The sequence below is a fragment of the Lathamus discolor genome, chromosome 2 (assembly GCF_037157495.1).
Source record: "Lathamus discolor isolate bLatDis1 chromosome 2, bLatDis1.hap1, whole genome shotgun sequence".
Lineage (NCBI taxonomy): Eukaryota > Metazoa > Chordata > Aves > Psittaciformes > Psittacidae > Lathamus > Lathamus discolor.
In genome coordinates, this window is record NC_088885.1 from 11,764,012 (window position 1) to 11,787,805 (window position 23,794).

General features: G+C 41.3%; 2 protein-coding genes across 6 annotated transcripts in view; one reads left to right on the top strand and one right to left on the bottom strand.

Annotated features, from left to right (window-relative positions):
• SUGCT (succinyl-CoA:glutarate-CoA transferase) overlaps window positions 1-11,424 on the bottom strand; it is a 310,973-nt gene extending 299,549 nt beyond the window's left edge. For 2 of the 5 annotated variants that reach the window (XM_065665717.1, XM_065665720.1), the window contains exons 1-5: window positions 11,171-11,423; window positions 7,297-7,348; window positions 7,128-7,201; window positions 3,571-3,656; window positions 2,756-2,806 (exon numbers count right to left, since the gene is read on the bottom strand). In XM_065665717.1, coding sequence (XP_065521789.1) covers window positions 2,756-2,806; window positions 3,571-3,656; window positions 7,128-7,201; window positions 7,297-7,348; window positions 11,171-11,309 — 402 coding nt within the window. In that variant the 5' untranslated portion in view covers window positions 11,310-11,423. Of the gene's footprint in view, window positions 1-2,755; window positions 2,807-3,570; window positions 3,657-7,127; window positions 7,202-7,296; window positions 7,349-11,170 lie in introns of all 5 variants that reach the window. The other 3 variants (XM_065665718.1, XM_065665719.1, XM_065665722.1) reach the window with 3 other exon arrangements.
• A 1,609-nt stretch (window positions 11,425-13,033) lies between these two features.
• Window positions 13,034-23,038, top strand: MPLKIP (M-phase specific PLK1 interacting protein). Its single transcript, XM_065665729.1, has 3 exons — window positions 13,034-13,066; window positions 14,176-14,938; window positions 19,052-23,038. Exons 2-3 carry the CDS (start codon window positions 14,198-14,200, stop codon window positions 19,253-19,255), a joined length of 945 nt encoding a protein of 314 aa, XP_065521801.1. The 5' UTR covers window positions 13,034-13,066; window positions 14,176-14,197; the 3' UTR covers window positions 19,256-23,038.
• Window positions 23,039-23,794: the final 756 nt, after the last annotated feature.

A 23,794-nucleotide genomic window follows, 5' to 3' on the forward strand; every position in this document is an offset into this window, starting at 1 on the left:
TATTTTTTACAAAAACTCCACACAGAGGAGAATGTGCATATATACTGATGTCAACAGCTTGCTTTATTGAGTGAGAGAGCATGCATGAGACACACTGAGCTATCAGCTGAAGGCAGTGGAAGGGAAGGAGTGCCATCAGTTCCCTGTCAGTTGACCCCTCCCAAGTTCTTCATGAACAAATAGAAAATCAGTTAAGGCTAAATACTCGGGAAAAGGGTATCCTCAAGGTTATTTAAATGAGCTTCTGAAAATAACTGCTGAGTAATGCTCTAGACAGATAGTGAGCCACATTACAACAGAAGGAAGTCAGAGCACAGGACTGGCACACATTCCAGCACCAAAGAGAAAAAAATAATTTTCATTCAGGAAGAAATACAAATATTTGGAAGGCATTCAACAGTAAGGCAAAAGCACTAGGAAGGAAGGCAGGGCTACAAATGACAAAGAATAAACATAAAAGACCAAAAGATAATTTTGTGGAAGTCATGTAATTAGGAAAGAGAAGACCCTTGGACAAGTATTTTGTAGTGCTGTGCCAAAGGAAAAAAAGCAGCCAGGACTTATGATTAACAGATTTCTTCAACTCACTTGATCCTACTGATACTATCAAGGCCATGCTTTTGTCATATACCTGAAGATTTTCTTTTCATTTGATTTTTAATATAATTCTAGATTCTGAGATTTTTCCCTCTTCTACCTGGACAGAATTTATGACGGGGGAAACAAAATGGGTTCTAACCATGCAAACTTAAAAAACAAAAATTACAACTTTTAATCCTTTTCATTATAAGTCTTAGACTCAGAACACAACTCACATTTATGTATGAGTAAGCGGTGTCACAAACTCGTATTTCTTCTTGTCATCAGTTACTTTACCGACATGAACACTACTTTTCATAGTAAGATACATTGCTGAACAATGCTTAGTTCTACACATATCTGTCATGATAGATAGAATCTCTTACAGTATAGCTACTGTAAGAAATTACTTTGTCACAGGATCTCATTGCCACAGTTACTGTGGTAAACATTTAACAGAGTTCATTCTCTCACTGGCAATCCCATAACATCACATCTTATGAAGTAATTCTCATACATTCTTGACTATTTCAGTGATACAACTGTAAGGGAATAATATTGCTGAAACCATTTGTCTGTACACTTACTGCCAGCTATCCTATATTCAGCATCATGCTAGCTCTAGGTTTACAGTGGTACAAAAGATCTTACCAGTAGGAAAAGGCTGTGAAGCCTGGCACTGAGCTGACAGAGAAGATGCTGCTCTCGCATGACAAATGAGGGAGAAGAAACTTGCTGCTTGAAGAATTACGTGAGATTTGAAATAAACCAGGTATCTGAGCCTCAAGCACAAAGGTTGTATCTCAGATCCTTAAATCATCAGCCATTCAACTCTACAATCCATAAAAAGGTTCTCCATATTAAAGGCAGGAAGCTATACATTTAAAAGCTAAATCAAGCCGTAATCTTTCTGCACAAACACCGAGATGAGAAAAAGGGTACTTCCAGCCCACACATGTGGAATCAGTGGACATTTTATATACAAACTTTTCTTTCACAATTTTAAAGGTCAAATAACAAGCTAGTCTTCTTAAGCAAGGCAAAGAATTTTAGAAGTTCTTATTTAGAATGTGACTAGTTTATTCAAAAACATATCTGGCTCATACCATACAAATTTATTCTGAACAGTGTTTGTTTCCAAAACCTTTAGAAGATAGGCGTACAGCTTCCTATCAAATCAATAATAAATGGTTCTGTTCTGCAAAGAGAAAAAGCATCGCAGAATCCTTGGCTTATAAATCTGAAGTACTTCCATATAAAGCATCTTAAATACAGCTGACAGGGTAGAAAAAAAGGTCAAAAGTATCAGAATCCTTCATCTATTTCATTTTCATGCAATATTCCCAACAAAAAACGCTACTAGGCAAGTTACACTTATTTCAGGACACATACAGTCTCACTGTGAAAAAGTGATTTGAACTGATACTGAAACAGCCAGCTTAATAGAAGCTTAACAGAATGAGCATATAGAAGCCAGCTCACCTTCTTTGATGTGTTAGCACTGCAGGGCTAAAAACACACCACTAGCAAGTAACAGACCTTATGTTTCTCAATAAATAAGAAAAATAACAAAGGTTTCACAGAATGTGAAATGTGATTTTTTTAGGTTTTTTTTTTTTTTAATGGAAAAAACAGATCCCCCTTAGAAGACCTTGCATTCTGAACTCAAATACTGAAAAAACACCCAGACTCTAAGCCTGGCCTACAAGACAGTATTTCTCAGACAGATGCACAGCAACTGAAGTCATGAGGACACTGGGACATTCTAAAACCTGCAAACACTGGAGCCCAATGTCTCCTCTTTGGAAGCTGCTCGCTGATGCCATCAGATCAGTCCAGCTTGAATCTTTCTAATCATGTAGTACAGCAAGATCAAATACAGTAACAGTAAAAGGAAAGCACTAGGCTGTTAGACCTTTTCCTCACAGTATTTCATTTGAAGCTTCTGACGGCATTTTCATGTAAATTTTGTATCTCAAATCATTAGAAATTAAACTGAACATCAAGTCCAAAAGCAGAGAGTACAGAGGCTATATATTGTAATTTAACAAATTACTGCACACATACCTGGTTTTAATTATCAGGTATTAAACTGACACTTGAAATGCGAAGTTTATTCTTTATTACTCAGGATCAAAACAATACAAAACAGGCAGAGCTTGATATCAAAACCTACCTCTCTGATTAGCTTTGCTCCTTTTGAATCCTTCAGGTTGATAGCTATACTCTGGGGATAAAAAAAAAAATACAATAGTAATTTATGTGAAAGCCCTTCTGGTAATTATCAGCCTCTTCTAAACATTACCAACAGTCAAGTTTCACATTACAGCTAAATCAAATAAGTAAATTTCAACATACACACTACCTCCCCCACCAAGAAAACAATCTGCTGGTAAATCAAGCTGAACTGTGTCACCAATGGATCAGACAAGCACCAAAACAAGTCTGACAGATGTGCAGTCTGTTCACTGTATGTTTGCACAGCACCTACTACTGCAAGGACACATGGGGATAGCAGAAACATTTCTTTCAATTGCAAAAAGCCATTAAACAGCTCAGGCATGTCATGATGCTTCATCTTAATCCTCAAGTTTCAGAAGCTACCCTTAAGCCAACCCAACTGTGGCATGATGCCTACACTCCTCCAGCTGCAGCTGACACAGGTCATCTGAGCTGATGGACCTGAAAAAGATGGATCTTTTAAGTAAGATAACCCTTACCTGCAGCAAGGCTCATTTTCAGTCAGTTTGCACCAGTATCTGAGGACCGGCAGGACCACTCCTGCTTTCCGAGTTTGCCTCAGCTGACTATAGCAGCATACCAGAGGTTTTCAGCCTTTTATGTTCCCAACTGATTGGTTTTCTTCTGAAATTGACTCATCACAACTTAAGGCCAATCTAGCTATCACTCCATTATATATGGAGAAGTGTTACATCTTCAGTTGTAATTAAAGAAAGCATAGGCTTATGTTCAATACTGCTCTCCACTTACCTTTTTATTTCTATTGACACTGAGAAAATAAACACTTTCAGTTCCGATAAAAGGTGGGCCCCAGGCTCTGGTATCATCACCAGCTCCTGAAAGAAATATCATCACATTTTCTTAGTTGGTCAGTATCACACTGCCAACAAATAAGAAGTTTTCTCCCAATGTCATATTGCACCACATAAGCTTCATCTAGTAAGCAGGACAAAAATCAGTTTAACACATAGATTTTAGGATTTTTACATTTAAAAAAAACAAACCCTAAAAGTGAAGGTAATTAAGCAAAGCTGACACAGTGGTTGCTAGTGCTGGGATTACTAGTAGGCTTTAAAATAATAATATGTAGTCCCATACCACTAATGTACTTGCAGGTTTTTCGTTTTTTTGTGGGTTGGGTTTGGAGGTTTGGTTTGGGGGGGGCACACAGGAAATGAAGGTTTGGGGGGTTTTTTGTTTGCTTCTTTTTTTTATAACTTAAAGCAGAGATACAACACCATAATTTTAGGCAATCTGGAAGAATTTAGTTGAAGCTTTTGCCCGGCACCAAGTCACACAGTGCGCATGGTCAATAAGCTGTTCCTGAAACACTCAAGACACAGCATAAAGATACCACTGATCAGCACCAACTTGTTAAGCTGCATGCTGCCTAACACCAACAAGAAGCAAATTCTATTGCTGGTGCAATCCCCCACCTCCAGTCCTTCCAGAAATGCTCCCACCTTACAAAGCAAGATGGCATTAAAGCTGCTGCAGACACTGACATCGTTGTATCATTCATGCTTAATTTCCAATTTTAAATCTTTGTTAATTATCACAAAGGCTGGACATCTATTAGAATTAAAGCTAAATTTAAATTCCAATATGATCATCATCCCAAGTGCTAGCAAGCATGCACATCCCTATCTCTATTTCAGTATCTAGACTTTTATCTACTTAACATCACCTGAGTGAAAGCTTCCAGTAGCAAGGCAACAAAGAAGACTGATACTAGCATAGACGCAGAAACAAGCTGAAAGACCAGTCTTACAGAAGATAGTATGCTACATGATAATGGCTCTGATAACACAAAGTCTACAGCCATTTAAAAATCAAATGTGGCAGAAGTTATGCACACATAAACTCCTTATCAAGTCTTGTAGTGTTCAGTATCTCAAAGAACTATTTGGTTCAAGCAGGAAAACATGTTACCACTTCAAGCCATTTGAAAAAAAAAACATTTCAGTAATACTTTCCATGTAGGACATTAATCTGGCTACTATCCCTCAAGTATTAACACCCTTGTGATGTGGACAGTCTCTCACAGAAAAAGTTGATGACATGCATTCTAAAATGTATGAAATTCAAAATTCTCCAGCTGCCCCTCATCTGCAATCGCAAAACCAAACTATGAGCTGGAATGCAAGTCCCCAAAACTGTTACTTCATACTTAATCACTCCATTCCTACTACCTGGATACTTGAAATAAGACCGCAGTCTAATCTGAATAGTACAAAATGGATGCAGGTTCTGCCCTATCAGAAAAGTGAAAATATTTGAAGCAACAAGGACAAAACTTTGGTTAGACATTCTATGTTTTGTTAAATGTTCAAACATTCCGTTTTTGCTATTTAAAATAAGGGAATGTAATCTGTTTTATTATCTCAAGTGTGCAATTATCTTCACCAGCTCCCTTCAAAATGAATACCACAAAAAGAAACTTAAAAACATGGAAATTTAAACGAGGAAAAAAATACATGACATAATGAGGCATGTAATTATGCCATAGCAGCTGCACAAATGCATAATGATGCATAAAACAAAGCCAAATCCAGGGAATGTTTCTAAAAAGGAGTTGAATGCCTTGCAATTTGTTGTTATTCTTGTATAGTCTTACAAATTAAGAAGTGTAGCTACTTCACAAGATGAAAGCATTTTTTATCATTACCCAATCCACAGCAACTCTGAGGTAAGAAATGCATGTGCTGAGGGGAACAAGAAAACCATTTAGTTAAGCTAAAACTACAGAAAATACAATAAATACTATTTATGAATCTTAATACAGAATCCAATGAGACTCAGAAAGAGCTACACAAGTTTCTGCATCTGACAACACACACCCAAAGCTCATTAATCTCACTTTAGGCACTAGCATGAGAATTTTCATGCACATTCAGAAACCTCCCTTTTCCAATTAATTCCACCTATGCAGGAATTATTAGATCCTGGACTTCAAAGATACAACTACCTCATGCAGAAAACAACTCCGTTCATTTCGTTACCTGAAACTCTAGCAGTATCACAGAATCACAGAATCACAGAATCCCAAGGGTTGGAAGGGACCTAAAAAGATCATCTAGTCCAACCCCCCTGCAAGAGCAGGGTAACCTACAGTACATCACACAGGAACTTGTCCAGGCGGGCCTTGAATATCTCCAGTGTAGGAGACTCCACAACCCCCCTGGGCAACCTGTTCCAGTGCTCTGTCACTCTTACAGTAAAGAAGTTCTTCCTGATGTTAACGTGGAATTTCCTATGTTCCAGTTTACACCCATTGCCCCTTGTCCTATCACTGGATATCACTGAAAAAAGCCTAGCTCCATCATCCTGACACCTACCCTTTACATATTTGTAAACATTGATGAGGTCACCCCTCAGTCTCCTCTTCTCCAAGCTAAAGAGACCCAGCTCCCTCAGCCTCTCCTCATAAGGGAGATGTTCCACTCCCTTAATCATCTTTGTGGCTCTGCGCTGGACTCCTTCAAGCAATTCCCTGTCCTTCTTGAACAGAGGGGCCCAGAACTGGACGCAATATTCCAGATGCGGCCTCACCAAGGCTGAGTAGAGGGGGAGGAGAACCTCTCTTGACCTACTAACCACACCCTTTCTAATGCACCCTAAGATGCCATGTATATCAGAATCCTTCTCAAGAAAAAGTCATCTTAGAGTCCACCAGTCAAACTCTTGCTAGTCCCACTAGATCTGTGTAACACTACATAAAAGCACTGCTAACAAACAGCATACATATTTTAAATGCTCAACAGAATCTATTAGGTTGGAAAAGGCCTTTCTTCTCTTTAATCATGAAGCTGAAAACAGAAAGAACACCTTACCCATAATTCTTACGTAACTAATTGCTGCAAGGTTTTACTAGTTTAACAAATGTTATGTATCAAACACTACAGTTGAAACCATTTTAATCCTCTCAACACTTCACAAAAATCACCACACACCTAAGCATGCCCAACCACATGCAAATTTAAAATGTAAGAAAAGTCCAAACAACTCAAACAAAATCAATTTAGTTTTGAGTGATGGCATAAGGCATTTTAAGTGGTGACTCAGTACTGTTTTATATATTAATAACTGAAAAAGTTACCTGACCTTACAGCTTCAACCTTCTCACTCTTCTAAATGTACACACAAGCTACTTCTGATCAAAACACACATACACAGAGCACAGTGTTAAGCTTAAAGCAAACAGATCATACATGTATAAGCAAACCTATCCCAAATTCTTATTATGTAGGGTAATTAAGCTACCCCATAGTCTTCTTATATCTAAAATACAGAAATAAGACTCTTACCCGGTCTTTCCACTTTGATGACTTCAGCCCCTAGATCTCCTAAATTCATTGTGGCAAAAGGCCCTGCAAGCACCCTGTAACAATAGGAAAAAAGATATCATTTCCTTAATTTTTCCTATCACAGTATTTGCATCTAAAGACTACTCTAAATTACAGACAAAACACAAACCTTGTTAAATCAAGAATTTTCACACCATCCAATGGCTTTACATTACTAGCACCTGACAAGAAACAGAAAACAGTGACTAAGACTTGATTTTTTCCCCCCCTTTAAGATTGTTTCTCATTGGTAATTGAAACAGTGCTTTTATGACACTCACCCATCATCCTCCCCCATCTCCATCCCCAAATAAAGGATAATAAAGCTTTCTGCACAGGTAAGCTGTTCAGAGTATATTACACGAATAAACCTTTCAAAGTTGGAAAGCCTTGTACTTAACATTGCAGAATACCTACCAATTCTACAATTTTCACAAGGGCCTTCCACAGACACTTATACAGCTTTTAAAGACTAATCTGAAGAAAGATCCAATAAAAGCATAGCAAGCAACACCAGAATGACACAAACTGAAACTAACAGGTAGTAGACCAGTGTGAAGCACAGTATCCTCACAAAGTGTTCTGACCTGTGTAGGTCTTTGCACTCACATCACATACACAAAATAAGGTAGAGTATATGAACCAAGATACTTATTCTATCTTATGCAAGATAACTGTTAGGAAATGACAATGCTTTCACCCTTCCCAACCTGACTACCTCTAAGAAACAACAGCAGTTGCAATAAGCATCACAGACAGAGCAAGTAATCTCACAGTCTAGACCACAGATTTGCCACCTATCTCTCAGGTGACCTTGGGATACCCTCAGCTAACTCAGTGTCTTTAAGTGCAGGCTGGAGACACCTTACCACACTGTGTAGATGGTAATTCCCACAGATTTCTAAACTACTATTTAGAACATGGTCTCACACCATACTCACAAAAAAGGCACCTGGCCAATAACACCACAAAAGTTACACAATATTAAGTCATGTTAAACCGACAGAGGGCAGATTCAGAATAGACATTAGGAAGAAATTCTTCATTATGAAGGTGATGAGGTACTGGCACAGTGTGCCCAGAGAAGCTGTGGCTGCCCCATCCCTGGCAGTGTTCAAGGCCAGTTGGACAGGGCTTGGAGCAACCAGGCCTAGTGGAAGTGTCCCTGCCTATGATTCTATGATCTCTTTTTCGTGTTTGACCAGGTAAGAGAAAGATTCAAAACGTTGGGGCAGAAGGGAGAGAAACACAGAAAACAGTCATTGAAGCACAGATTTCCTTACAGAGCAAGGAAGAAAAAAGTCCCTCAAAGCATGCAGGGTAGTGCAGTGCATCACCTGAATCACGCAGCAGTCAACACCTGTGTCACCTGCTCCACACTCCCTCCACCCGTCCCGAGCCAACCGTCACTCACCCCCATAACTCTCCCTCCTACCTTACTGTATATATGATAAGAAGGAAGTGGAGAGGAAAGCATACAATTTAAAATCTATGGCAATATGAAGCAGTATTGGGAATTCAGGACTCGGTTAAGATGTTTTTATTTACTGCACTGATTGCTGTGAGAACACTTTCAACCCTTTCTTCAAGTAATTTTCCTCCATTATTACCAATCACTCCAGAGGGACTTGACAGGTGCTGGTTTGTAGGTTGTGCCAGTGCCAGGTAAACACCACATATCCTCCAGTGTAACCTGAATTTTATCAGGTTGGCTATAGCTGAGAAAACACTTAACCCTATGTTTGTTAAGGAACTGAGCATACTATCTGCCACACAGTGGCATTATCGTTTACAGAAAATAAGGCAACAGCTTTACTGAGAGCACACTCCCCTAAAACAATAAAACATTTTAGGTAACAAAAAGGAAAGGGTCCATCTTCCTCTATTCTTTCTAGATCTTTTAAAGCTGTGCTCCTTACTCAACAGCTGAACTACTTTCCTCCTAAGCCAGCACTTACTGTTATTTCTGTTTCTCACAGATACACTACCAGAAGAGCAACTTTGAAGAGCCATAAGATTCTCTACCTGTGGCTAAGTTGCAATAATACATAGAAGATATTCCTCAAGGAAACCTAAAAAGTATTAAAATTTGCCTATAAATATGCATTTATGCATAACTAAGACTGAAGAATCCTTACCAATTATTGTATCACTCACACTGTGGTAACATCTAACACTCCACTCAAGGATTAGAAATCTTCTATAGTCAGAACAGAACAGGGGAGTACAATTGTTGTTTCAGAGACAAACAGACCACTGTGAATTGCTTAATACCAACAAATAACACCCATGTGCACAATGATGAAGAAATGCAGGGAAGAGGAGAGATCCAAAGCTTGCATCTGAAAATCTGAGGGGAAAAAAAGTCTTGAGTACTGTTAGTCTCTTCAAATTAAAAGAGCAGATATTCAGAAAATAAAATATTTAGGACCTAGATTTGCATTCCAGCAAGACACTAACTGGCTGAAACAACTACAATTAAAGGCTTGTTGACCATGAGAGAAACAGCAGTTCCAGTACTCTGATCCCAAGTACCAGAGTGCTACCAACCCCATACTGCAGAACAAAAAGAAGCAAAGAGATCAGAATTGAGGACTTCTTGGCCAGAAGCATCCCCAGGTTGTCCCCCCCGCCACATACCTTAACTTAAACTTTTCCTGCAGCCTGTTTTCTGTTGGCATTCTGGCTCAATAGCTTAACTTCTCTAAAAAGTGAACTCACACTTTCTCATATTTTTCTTTTAATTACTCCAATATCTTGATGATTCAAAGAAAAAATTCTACTTTCCCACCTCTAACTATACCTTGGTTGCAAACACTTGATTTCTATGATGCTTGAACTTACTGCAAACTACAATCATATGAATCTTTTATTTACAACTTTAATGAAGAGTAAATAGATCCACTTCACTCCCAATACGGTTTAAACTTCAGTTAAGCTCAGCAGGTTGTTCCAAGGTTGGTCTAACATAATGAGAGTAAATGATCAACAGAGAGATCATTAATAAAGCATAGATTAATTTTAGTTTTCTATTCCCCCCTCCCCCCCAAAAAAAAAGCACCACAACTTCATACTTTTAAGTGATAGAAGAGGGCACCAAAAAGAGATGAAAGTATCCTGCTTATGGTAGTGGATGGGAACTAGATGACCTTGACAATCCCTTCCAACCAAACCATTCTATGATTTTTGCACAATTACAAATTAACAGTGAATAGATTCCATTCCAATTACACCCAGTTCCAGAGGACATCTCATCCTTAAGCCTATTGTCTCTACTCTGATTGCACAACCGGTATTTCTTTTAGTTCATACATGCATTAAGTTCGGATTCAAGTCCATCATTGCTATGGATCAACTCACTATCAACAGTTACACTTCAATTACGGATGCACTTGGCATGCACATCTTAAGAAAGGTAACTCTAAACTTCCTCCGATTCTAATGAAACCAAGGCAATTTCATACCAGTGCAATTTTCCTGTGCTGTTAAGTAACAAGAGAGCTGAAAGCCAGAGGAAAATGACTTGCTTGCAGCTCGGTTTTATTTTTCTTCATTCAAACCAACGCAGAACTGCATGCAGTCAGGAGTGTTGTAACCTTTGAAACACCAGACCTAGAACGGGACAGCAGGCATCCGCCAGCTTCCCCCATTGCCCATTTCACTCCTTGCCCCACACGTCCCAACGCAGCGCAAAGTCCAGCGGCGGCTGCACTCACCTCAACCCCGCAGCCCGAAAGGGAGCTACACCCACGAACGACCCTGCTCACCACCCGCTCCTCGCCCCAGCGCCGACACCCCTTCGCAAGACTCCACGGACGGCCCACAGTGCGGGGGGCTGCAACCAGACCGACCCTCCCTCAGGTGCTCCACGTCCCGTCGCCCCCCCCCCCCCCCCCCACCAGCAAACCGGCTCCGAGCCCCGCAGCACCGCCTCAGAGCCCCAGTGGGATGTAACGGGCAAAGGGACGCAAGGGAGACTGAGGAGGAGGGCGCGGCACCGCTACCTGCCGGGGGAGCGCCGCCGCTCCGCGCCCCGCCGCCGTTGCTAGAGAAGGCAGCGCTCAGAGCTCTGAGGCGGCGCGGCGCGGTACTGCCGCCGGCTACCGCGGAACACAGGCTCCTCCGCAGCCCGCCGCGCAGCATCGCCGCACGCCTCCCAAAGCGCGGCCAAAAGATGCGCAAGACAACACACCGCGCACGCGCCGCCAGCCAACACCCCCGAACCCCGCCACAACCGGCGACGGCGTTAAAACGGTCCCGGGTCGGAACGGTGCGCAGGCGCCGGGGGGGGGGGGTGGGCCTCCCGCAGGCACCGCCTCCCGGTTTTGCCGCCCTGAGCTGAGGGCGGGGCGCTGCTCAGCTGTGAGGCGGAGGCCGTCGGAAGGTGCGCAGCCTCGCGCTTGCCTGGGATCGGTCAGCCAGGAGGGAACAGACCTTTCAGGTCACCAAGTCCAGCCAGGGCCCAGCGCTGCCAAGGCCACCACTAACCCGTGTCACTGAGGGCCTCATCTACACGGTGTGTGAACACTTGCAGGGACGGTGACTCCAGCGCTGCCCTGGGCAGCCTGTTCCAACGCCTGAGCACCCACTGGTGAAGGAATTGTTCCTCATCTCCATCTAAACCTCCGCTGGTGCAGCCGTTTTCTCTTGTCCCATCCCTTGTTCCTTGGGAGCAGAGAGCAGCCCCTGCCTGGCTCCATCCTCCTGTCAGGCAGTTGTAGGGAGTGATAAGGTCCCCCCTGAGCCTTCTCCAGACTAACCCCCCCAGGTCCCTCACCCGTTCCCCATCACACCTGTGCTCCAGGCCCTGCACCAGCTCCGTTGCCCTTCTCTGTCCCCGCTCCAGCACCACAAGGTCTCTCTTGTAGTGAGAGGCCTAGAACTGAACACAGGATTCAAGGTGTAGCCTCACCAGCGCCCAGCACAGAGGAATGATCGCTGCCCTGGCTCTGGTGACACACTGGTGCTGACACAGGCCAGGATGCTCTTGGCTTTCTTGGCTGCCTGTTTTCTTAGCATGCAGGATACAGGCGGCTGGACTAAACCCTTCGTATTTATACAAAGTAGATTTAAGGATTATTTTGCTGCAACATCTAGTTCCTGGGCAAACTGCTGTTTGATGGGTGGAAACGTGCTTCTAGCTCAGTGTAGAGTGTTGCGTGTCAGATGGCCTGAATGCAGAAGTAGAGCAAATCTTCTACACGTCAGGTTTGTTGATGTCGTGGTTTAAGCCAGAGAAGTGATGTGCAATGAGAAGTGTAACACGAACGCTTGAAACCCCAGAGGCAGTTAGGGTTTGTCAACAAGAAGAAATTCGTCAGTGAATTTACCCCAGCATAACTCAACGTGTCTGTAACAGTATGTATTTCTGATCTGCTCGGTGTGAAAAGGCTTTAAACTAAATTAAGCTGTTCTTCTCTGGAACTAGGTTGATAAGATTGATTAAGTGTCCTATGTAGGCTTGGCATTCCTTGTGTGCATCATAATAACAGTAGATAGAAAATTGGTTTTCTAGAGAAGGTAACACAGTAAAGGATAAGCAAAAGAAAATACGTAACGAGCTTTAGCCTCCTGTCCTGGGTTCAGCTGTAGCAGTCATTTTTCTCCTTAGTAGCTGGTGCAGTGCTATGTTTTCAACTTTAGCCTGGGAACAGCAATGATAACACCAATGTTTTTAGTTGCTGCTCAGTGATGTTTACTCCGATCAAGGACTTTCTGAGTCTCATGCTCTGCCAGGGAGGAGGGGAGGCTGGGAGGAAGCAGAGACAGGACACCTGACCCGAACTAGCCAAAGAGGTATTCCATACCACAGCACGTCATGCCGAGTATATAAACTGTGGGCAGTTACCCGGAAGGCCCACATCGCTGCTCGTGTCGGACTGCATATCGGTCGGCAGATGGTGAGCAACTGTATTCTCTTCCCTTGTTATTTCCCTTATCATTATTAATATTGGTGGTAGCAGTAGTGATTTGTATTATACCTTAGTTACTGGATTGTTCTTATCTCAACCCGTGGGAGTTACATTCTTTCGATTCTCCTCCCCATCCCTCTGGGAGCAGGGGGAGGAAGAAGCGGAGGAATGAGCAAGCGGCTGAGGGGTTCTGAGTTACTAGCTGGGCTTAACCCACAACACCTCCATTTTAGAACTGTGAAGCCCCATTTTTCACAGGCACACTGGAAAATGTGGTGGGGAGCTGGGTTCACTGAGCATGTCAAGGTAGTTATCGCCATTGGGGGAAAAAACCAAAGCAACCAACCGAAACACTCCAAACACCCGAACAACAGCTGTTTAAAGACAAAGAAAAGCAAGACTGTTGTAAAAAGAAACAGTCTGCTTATTTTATTGGCTAGCTTTTGTTTGTTGCTCTTCTGAAAGCCCTTTTTAATCTCCATGCCTTGCAATGTCCTAAAACCAAGTTAGAGCTTTGTTGCACTGATGGAAATTTAAAAGAAAAATCTGCATTATTTTTTTACTGAGCTGTTGAGGATTTGCATTAACATCGCTAAGAACAGAGCAGAAATGCTCATAAAGAACATCACTAAACTGAGCTTATGTTGCTAAATATGAGCTCTCCTCCCAGAGAGCACTTTCATACAAATTTGTATGCGTAGCTCTCAGGCTGAGCTACCAGCTCTTCTAAAGAATTGCTGATGGTTCAAACTGAGTTAAAAAGGGGCAAACTTTCTAATAAAGTACTATTTTAAATATCTCATTGCACACATTTTCCAGTGGGACAGTTATAATTTAAGTATATGGAGGCTCATTATTAAAAGACTACGTAAGAAAGGAGTTCAGATAAGCACATCTGAGGTGCCATGAAACGGGAAGCAAATACTTGCTTTGCTTCTTTGGGGCTGATTTGGTTGATTTTTACCAGCTGTAGTACCGCGGGCGTTCACTTTACAACTATGCACCTTCACAAACACGGTGGTTTATCACTTATGCTTTATAACGTCAGCTAACAGACACAGCTGCCATGCTTCTCTGCTAAGGATCTTTTACTTCAGGTTATTCCTCTCCAGCTCGGAAATGCGTTACAAATCGCTGCTGAGCCGGCCCTCCGCCCTCCCGGCACTAAGCAGGACGCACGGGACCTGCTCTCAGGCACCGGGAGGGAACGCGGCCGCCGGCCCCAGGGCAGGCCCGCGGCAAACCCGCTCCCGGCAGGAACCGAGCCGGCCCCGGCTCCTTCCCCTTCTTCCGCTCCTTTCCCGTCCCGGGCCGTGCTCGCCGGGTGTCCCAGGCCTGGCCTTCCGCAGCGCGGAACGTTTTGAGGTCGGAACTTATCAGCCGCCTGGCGGGGAAAGGGGGGAAGAGAAAAACCGCGAGCAGCGACACCGCCCCGCTGAGGCGCCGCCGCTGCGCAGGTTAATTCCGCTCCGCCATCGCCGCGCCGCCAGGGTCATGTACAGGCAGAGTTTCCGCCCCCCGACGCCTCCGTACGCGGGCCACGGCTTCCGCAGCCCTCCGTCCGGCGGAGGCCCTATGCCGCCCTCGCCGCGGGGCTACGGGAGCCCCCACCACTCGCCGCCCTACATGCCGTGGCCTGGGCCTTACGGCAGCGGCCACTCGCCCCGAGGACACGGCTTCCATGGCGGCGGCGGCGGCGGGCGGTTCGGGAGTCCCTCGCACGGGGGGCATACCCCGCGCCGGCCGCACAGCATCAGTCCCCGGTACCCGGCTACCTACGGCAGCAAATCCCCGGCTGGAACTACCCTGCACCCGCAGCAGCACAAGCGCTCGCCCGGGGGCTTCCAGCGGCCCTACCAGGTATGGGGCAGGGCGGTGAGGGACACAGGCCTGCGCCTCTGTACCGCGGGGCGGCGGGAAGGGAGGGAGGTGCTGGTGCGGAGCCGGGTCCTCAGCCGGCAGAGGAGAGCAGGCCGAGGGCTTGTGATGAGGCGCAGTGGCCATCCCCTCCACCACGGTTTTCAGGAGAGAGGAAGCCTTGCCCCGCACAAGGAGGCCGCTGTCTTTTCTCCATTAGAGAGGATGGAGAGAGACCCCAGGTCAGACAGCTGTGTGATAAGGAGAGGGAAGAGGGCCCCAGGTTTGGCTGAGGCCTGCTGTGAAGACACAGGACTCAAGAGTGTAGCTTTCTTCTTTTTCATGTTCTGGATGTAAAGGTAGAAAGGAAATGAAGTACCACCCAAAACTACATCAAACAATTCCTTCCCTTGGTATGCACCTGCCTTTGGTCAGTTTAACACAGAGGTGAAGTGCTGTGTGCTTGTGCTTTGCTTATATTGTCTTTCTTACATCTTGGAAACTGCCCTGTCCACACACAACTTTCTGAGACATGAGTAGAGAAAAAGAATGCTCTGTTAAAGAGAATTGAGCTGAGGCTACTTTAAGCAGAATTGAGAACATCTGTTTCGGTAACAGTGTCATTTTAAAGTCTTGGCATTTCACTGAAAGCTTTCATTCATAAGGAGTAGTTTTCCTGAGAGCTGTCAACAACAGGTTTTGCAAGTTACACTTCTTTCAGGTGGCTTAGTTGGGGCATGGGACTGGCAATGCAGATAGGGATGACAGTTTCTGAGATGATACCAACTTTATGCACATAGCTGGCTTTGTGCAATACTGAGAAGTCTTAAAAGCGTAACAAATGACACACGCAGTACGATGATGAAATTTTTAGGTTCTCTTACTGACATGGATTAAAGTGTAATAATGAACTCAAATCCTTAATAGATACTAGTAAAATCTTAATTTGCCTGCACTGCATAATCACGTTTTCATCAAAAAGAAAAGTCTTGGTTACTTTTTTATGATGCAGATGACTATCTTACAGGAATCTTATAGTTGGTGGAAAGGAATCATTATGAACTTTATACTATACATTTTCAACACAACAGCAAAAGCTCTCCCAGTGTGGAAGCCTACAGGTGGCTTCCTGAACCCAGGATACCTCTCTACCTGTTTCAAATGCAAAGGATGTGAGGTTTCTGCATGTCACCAATGTCTATTTTCCCTTCAGAAGCTCATTCTTTGGAAAAGTATGAATAAGTAGTTCTTATTCAGTTTCAAAGCCTGTCTTAAATTAGCTGAGCAGAATACACCTCTGGTTTTATTCACAACTGCTTCATGTCAGAACCAGTGAGCAGGAACAGTCTTATAGTCTCTGTTCTGGTGTTAAGTGAGAAACCTGTCATAAAGAAGGTACAAGTTTGAATCTGGTCTTAGATTGTCATGTTTTCATTTCTCCCCTTTCATTCTCGTGAGTAGTTCAGAAGTGTTGACCTGATGGTGATGCTTTCAAAGCCTAGAAGGACATTGTATGTCTTTCTCTACATAGCTTTGCCTAGGACTAAAGTAATGTGTATGCATGTACTTTTATGTGTATATACATGAGTTGTTTTGCCCGGGAGGGCAATAGGAGGCAATCAGAGAGGGAGGAAGTCTCATAAACTGCGAGTCTTCATTTTTTTCAGTGTGGGCAACTAAGCATCTCAGTCTTTGAGGCCATGAATAGGTTCAGGTAGAGGGATTCTCTTGCATTTTCTAAGCATATTTCTTCTGAGGTATGTGGATAGTTCCCCTCTCTTCTGTAGATGCTGATAAGAGAACTGCAGTGCTTTCAATATTTATGATGCTACTGCCACCTTTGAGATGAAAGTCTGTTGTATTTCTTCCATATCTCCTCTTAGAATTCACTTGCCAGTAGTGTTTCTTTTCATCCAACAGGAGACAGTGAACCAGCTAGTAGCAGTGGCTAAGTGGTGGTGAGGGGTTGAAAACTTTAACAGAAAGTAAAATGAAAGATCTTTTTAAAATGGTACAGTCATGATTTTTGTTTTTCTGTGCATCTGCTAGCAGCTAAAATTACATCAAGTGAAGAAAGCTGATGACTGTCCCCATTTTCAACCCATTCAGTAACATAGCACGAAAGATGGGAGGTTTTCTGCTGTAGAGAGAGTTTTGTTATCTGAGCAGGAAGTATTGAGAATAGATTTACTGTTTCTTTGAGGAAAGTTCAGTGAGAAAAAGCTGTTGGCACTGGTAAAATACAAAGGTTTTTTGAGGTTATCTTTGCAACCAAACACTTTCTCTTGCACAGAATGGTTTCACTTGCACAGAAAGGGATATTTTCCTCTTTCCACAGGCCTATAAAATGAATAACCACATTTTGATTTTTTTTCTAAAAATGCATGTAATGACTAGTCTTCCAAATATTTTTTTTTTTTAAAGACTTAGATTTTAACATGTTTAAATCACTGAAGGCTGTCAGTCTTGTGTCTATCTTGTATTACATACTAATAAATTTCCTAGATTACAATCATGCTAAAATGTCAGTGTTGCTGATGGCCTGCATTATATTACAGTGAAATTTATTACAATAAAAGAAATCCATCCAAAAGAGCCTTACCATTCAATTATTTTGTTCTGGTACCGGATGCTGCAAATCACTATGTCAGTTCAGCTTCCTTTTGAGTTCTGCAGGTTAGGCATAACATTAAATACACTCCACACTTAAAACTGTTTTACAGTGTCAGAGTTACAGGGTCTCCATTACACATGGTGATTTAGAGTTGGGGGTTTTTGTGGTTTTTTTTGAAGATAGAATGCACTGTGTACTACTGCTTTACTACTAGCTATGAATGCGTAACATGAGTCTTTTGCTAGTGCATGTTGATTTGCTTTAGGAAATTCCATGTCCCTTACTAGGAAAGTTTTTAGATGTATTCTGTGATGATTCTGTGACGTGACCCTCATAGTTTTGATCCAGTAAAGTAATTCTCTACCTTCTAGTAATTTTCCTGTTATGAGATCATCATCTGAGCTACATAACCTAATTCTGTTACCATGAAACATTAGAAACAAGTGCCTTGTAAATAAGACATGGCTGATTCTGCATTTGGTTGTGTATCCATGATTACCAAGCTTTAGGAGTTAAAGTACTTCCTGGGCCCGCAAAAGCAGGCTCCTGCCACAGCGCACTTTTAGAAATCGCTTCAAACAGTTTCAGTGGAATCTGTGGAAGCATAGGGCCTTCATCTATTGCACCACTTCTCAGTTTTGCCCAGAAACTGTTTCGTAGGATCTATTTACTTGGATTGTGTAGGTCCCTTAATTAGTGCCTTTACCCTCCTTTACAAAGTCTAAGGCTGATAATCAGCCTCAAGGGGTTCTCTAGTCATAGAGAATTCAACAGGCATGTTTGAAGACCGTTGTGCATCTGTGTTGTTCAGTATTGCTTAAAACAAAGGAGCTTAAACCAATGCAGCTTTAGACAAAACCTCACGTTTTGAGGAGGTGCATCTTCCCTAAAAAGAAAGGCGGAAAAGAACAATGGATGAAGCTCTCTGCAAAACATTTTTCTTTAATGCAGCATTTGTTTAGTCACTGATTACCATCCAGATTGTATATCAAATGAAGTCATCTGTTCTCAGATCGCCAACTGACACTAGTTTGGTTATAACAGGGTGGTTTTCCCAGTACATTCTTTGTGTCATTTGTAGCTATTTGCATTATACAATACTTTCTTAAATCTATAAGTACATGATATCTGACTTCTACTCTTGTAGACATTATCGACTCTTCCTCAGCTTCTAGTTCCCTGTTTTGTTGTTCAGCTTTTCAGTTATATCATTGACATAAGCAGCTTCTGAAAAATAGCATGAGGAGCTTCTATGTAGTTATGTGCCAGAGTGACAAACAAGTATTTTGGAAAAGACTTGGGTTTTTTTTCTTATCCTGGTAAAACATCACTCAATTAAAAGCATAATAAAGTTATTATTGTCTGAGGAAGATGCAAATGAGGAGTAGTAATTATTGGTAATAATCAGCTTCAAAGCTCTGCTACATTAGAAGGAAACTTTTTTTCTTTTAGTTTGAATTAGTCTATTAAATGTTTCTTTACCTGATGGTTTTCTTCCAAAGGGATCACCCAGGACATCTACTCCATTTGGTACAGCGCATGGCAGAGAGAAAAGAGTGTCTAATGATGTGGAAAACTATTACAGACCTTCAATGCTTGAGGACCCATGGGCTGGCCTAGAGCCAGTTTCTGTTAAAGACATAAACCAACAATACAGCAGTGAGCAAACAACATATACTGGTAAAAAAGGGAGGTATTTCAGCTAACACTATTAAAGGCCAAATAACTCCATCTTGTCAGGAAAACTTTGGGACATAATCTTTACACTTACCCAAGATGAACAATAATCAAGACCTTAATGGTTTTATTTGATCCCACGTCTGCCCTTTTATCCTACTTTTGGTTTTTATTGCATTGGATATTTTTATGTATGCGAGGGAAAAGGAGTGGTAGGAAAACTTACATTTCTGGTTATGTGGAAGTGCCTACCATCTTTGAAGAACAAAGTGTTCTTTAATCACCAGCGACCGATTTGTGACTGTTAAAACAGGTTTCCATATATTTACCTCTCTTCCATGCCAGATTGTTAGCCTTTTATTGTAAACTCCTTTAGGAAATGGTATTTTTTTATGTTTCAACATTTTTAGAATGAATAGCTTGGAAATAAAATGGAAATTTTGTAAATCCTTGTTTTGTAATGTATAAAGATTATTTTAGGACTTTTGTTAAGGTGTACACATGAACACAAATAGTACTAGTGAAATTAGGTGATTTCTGTAAATGTGCTTGTATGCTGAAGTTTACCTCTGTTTTTCTGCATAGTATTTTTTGTTAATTATAGTGTAACATGAAGTTGAAACATGACTTTTAGCCATCTCAGGAAACAAATGTGTTGTCTCTGGAAAGTTCAATTTGTTGAGTCATAAACATAATTCTGTAATAATTTGCTTTTGTACTTAAATCTTATTTGAGTAGACATTTCTGGATTATATTAACAGGTCTGTTGAGTGGCTATTTAAGAAGCACGTAAAATATCAAGATAAAAACAAATGTACTTTCTGGATCCACCTGTTAGAATAGGATAAAAGGAATGGCAGTGTGTTATACAGCTGACTTTAGTACATGCATAGCATCTTTTTTTTTTTTTAACGTGTACAAGATTTTTCAATTTTTTTTTTTAACTATCTTTTATTTTTACCTATGGCAGGCATGTTTGCCTGGAGAGCTCTTGTTTTGTGTGCATGCATGCTATATTTTTATACTAAACTGAAAAACGAGGGTTTTTTTATAGAGTTCGTCTATGTGTGGAAAATCCATCCATTAGGAATATTGTAATATAGAATAAATAAGAAATAGTTCCAGCTGCAGGCATGCTCTTAATATGCTCCGTTAAGCCTGCAGTAGATATCAACATTTCTGTTGAAGGAACCATTATTTGTTGATCTTGGCTTTTAAGTAGCAGGTAGAGGGTGAAAACTTAGTTAACTAAAACATTAGTTCAGTTTTCGAAACAAATTTTGTTTTACGCATCTTGCATAGTTCACAGAAAACATTTTTGTAGTTGTGAAGCATGGTTAGGTAGAAAAGCACAGGGAATCACATTGGAGTGATTAACTTGTCTTTTGCTGAGGTAGAATAGTCATATATATTTATTTACCTGTTTGAGCATAAAATGTCTTGGGTTAATACTGCCTTCAGGAACAACTTCAGACTGGAAGGGAGTTAACATGCTGAAATGTCCTAGCTGAGTCTCTTGCACTTTGTCACTTGTGTCTTCCCTTAATTCAAATCTAAAGTTTATCACTTGTGTCTTCCCTCAGTTGACTGTACTACTTTAGTATTACATTCCGAAGGGCTGCTCAGTGTCAAGAATGGTTAAATCTTCATCCCAGAAATAAAACTGTGCCTTAAATGGCAGCTATCAGTATCATTATCTGTCATGAGTACCAGCAAAACTGAGATGACTTGGCAAGTTCCAGTCTTTAAAATTTATAAATCAGTTAATGACATTGTGGAAAAAGTGAAGTATCAAGTTTTCTTTACTTTTTTTGTCAGGCACTGTGAAGCTCATAAGAAAGTTAACTGGGTGCTTAACCCAGTCACCTTTTCTGTTACTATTCCCTTTGTAATTCAGTGCAGTTTACTTCTTGCAATGTTTGGTGATGTTGGAGAAACAGATAAAATTTTATGAAAGAGACTAAAGCTATGACATGTTCCCAGTTAGACATGAGAAAAAACTCAATTTGGAAGGGGGAAAGGAAAAGAAAAGGGTTAATATCAGAAGAGAGAATGTTAGAGATGGGACTGCTTATACAGTAGCCAGTATTAGCTGTCCTTGCACATCGCAAAGATGCATTTTTCCAGTGTAGTTTTACAGTTGACCCGGGGATCAAAGCCACCTTCTCTGGTAATAACTGTTAACTCCTGGAACTGGGTATGACATCAATGAAGGTAAATGTTCCAGAAAGAGAAATGAGGAAATAATCTTGAATCATTGTTTAATCACTACAGGCCTTCCACAATTCCATCTGTTTAAGCTGCTGCTCCCATGAACTTCAGGATATGATCCAACAATTATAAGCACATCATACTGCTAAAGGCTACAGTAATTTGGTGAAGAATCAGCAAGGAATTAAAATGCAGATATAATAAACTTACTAACCTCATCATACTGCACCAAAAACTTTAAAATGATTCACCTTTCTGGCTTCTAGGAGAGATTCTGCAATTACAGTAAAACTTAAAAATGTCATTGTTGAATACCTGTGAGATGTATGAACACATGTTTAGAATTGTAAATATAATATACTTAAAGCCAATTTAAGCTTCGCCTTTTTTGCTATGATACCCAGAAAGCTTAAGCATGTACTTCCTCACTGATTTTTCTCCTTTTCCCCCATATGGCAAACCTTGTTTTTCCCCACATCTTTCTAATGGAGATATCACTTGCTCATTTGTTAATGAAGCCCCTTCATAGGAACAGTATGGCTCTGGAAATAGCATTTGGTATTTAAAAAGCACAGCGCAAACAAATCCTTTCTTCATGAACCCGTGAAACAAAATAGTGCCTGTGTCTTGTTAACAAAGGGATTCTTCTGTAATGAGCATACTAAGAGTATGGGCATTATTTTTTCTTCAACAGATTTTAAGGTAAGTCATTTAGCTCCTTTTCCCAAAGTTTGGATTGATGTACTTTTCCATTGTTTTGTTTGCATTGAGTTGGTCTGTCAAGTCTGTCTGAATTTTCATTCAGTTGTTGTAAAGGAGCTATAAAACTAGTGACTCTCCTAGTAAAAATCCAATTTCATTTATTGCTGTTTGCTACTGTGGTTAACAATGAACTGTATTGCTACCATGTTGTGCTAATATCACAGCAAGATAACTTAAATCACCTGAGTACAATTCTGTGTACCATTGCAACACACCAGGTGGGCAGTTACCTCAAATTGTGTACTGTAATACTTCAAAGATGTTCAGGTTCGGGGTTTGCGTGACTTTGTAATAAGAAATATTCATTCTTTGGCACTTTGTATGCACTATTTTACATTGATATTGCAAAACAATTTAGAATGTAAAAATTTCAATTAAAACATGATTTTTAACTCTTATCAAGCTATTTTCTCCTTTGAATTAGCAATGAGGCATTAAGATGTAGCATTTTCTGATGTCAAAACTGGGAACAGTTTGCAGGGGAAGCGCTTCTGGTCAACAGAATGAGTAACTACTTTTGCAGTCAGGTTGTGTTTCTCTTCCTGTTAAGAATACCTTTATATGCTGTTCATTTTATATAAATGTGTTCATTAGACATCTGAGGGGGAGCATTTGAAACACGCATTATATGGAAAGTCTAAAAGTAGCTATTCAGCTCCCTTCTAAAGGGAAGTTTTTATAGTCTGCTTGGGTATCTACTTGTGCTTCTGAGTAATCTCACTGATGTCAGAGGATTTACTCATGCAACCAAGCTAGGTTAAGTATCTAACATTACACATTGAAAATTGTATCTGGCAGTGCGTTTTATCAACTCTGCAATAAACTGATCTGTTTAGCAATTGCTGAATTCAAGTCCATACATATGCTTTTTATACATGAGCCAAGACTGTCTTGCAATGAATTAAAACTTGGTTTTTACAACATTTTCCTAAATTCTGAACAGTAAAGACTTGATTTCTTCCTTCCCCAAATGTTGGCATTTGCCTTCTTCACATCTTCCTTGAACTGGGGGAGAAAAGGGAGGATTGCCCATGCTTACTGGTGAAGAATCACATAATGATTTTTATGTCTCAGTCTTGCAGAAGCTTGTGTACCAATTAACATAGATAAACTTCTTTATCACCTGATATGGCTCAGACAACAACTCGCACCACAAGAAAGAAAAGAAAGCACCAAATTGTGCTAATCATACAGTGATTACAGCTGAAAGGGACCATAAAGATCATCAACCCCCCAGCAGTGTAGTTCTACCATTTACCAAGTTTATGCCTTGAGTAACTTTTCATCTGCATATCTCACTAGGCACAAATATTGAGTCCATTCTCTGCCATTTTCAGTAAAGTATGTGCTTTACTGACTTAAGAGTTCAAGAACATTTTCTCAACCTGGACCTCTGAATTTACCTTTAAAAATTGAGTGTTAGACCCCTAATCTAGAGCTTCCCTTTAAAGCACTTTAGATCTGGCTAAAAGAGATTTATCTCATCCTCACTACTTCCTTGATGACACCAGGAAAGCTTTGACTACTGGGCTAGAAACAGGTGGGCAGATGTTTGATGCCAGAACAGGGCCATCGAACTACCCTTCCTCTACTGG

Coding starts and splice junctions, on each gene's coding strand:
- MPLKIP (XM_065665729.1), top strand. CDS start 14,198: ATGCGTTACAAATCGCTGCTGAGCCGGCCCTCCGCCCTCCCGGCACTA. Junction 14,939..19,051: donor GCTTCCAGCGGCCCTACCAG/GTATGGGGCAGG, acceptor TTTCTTCCAAAG/GGATCACCCAGGACATCTAC.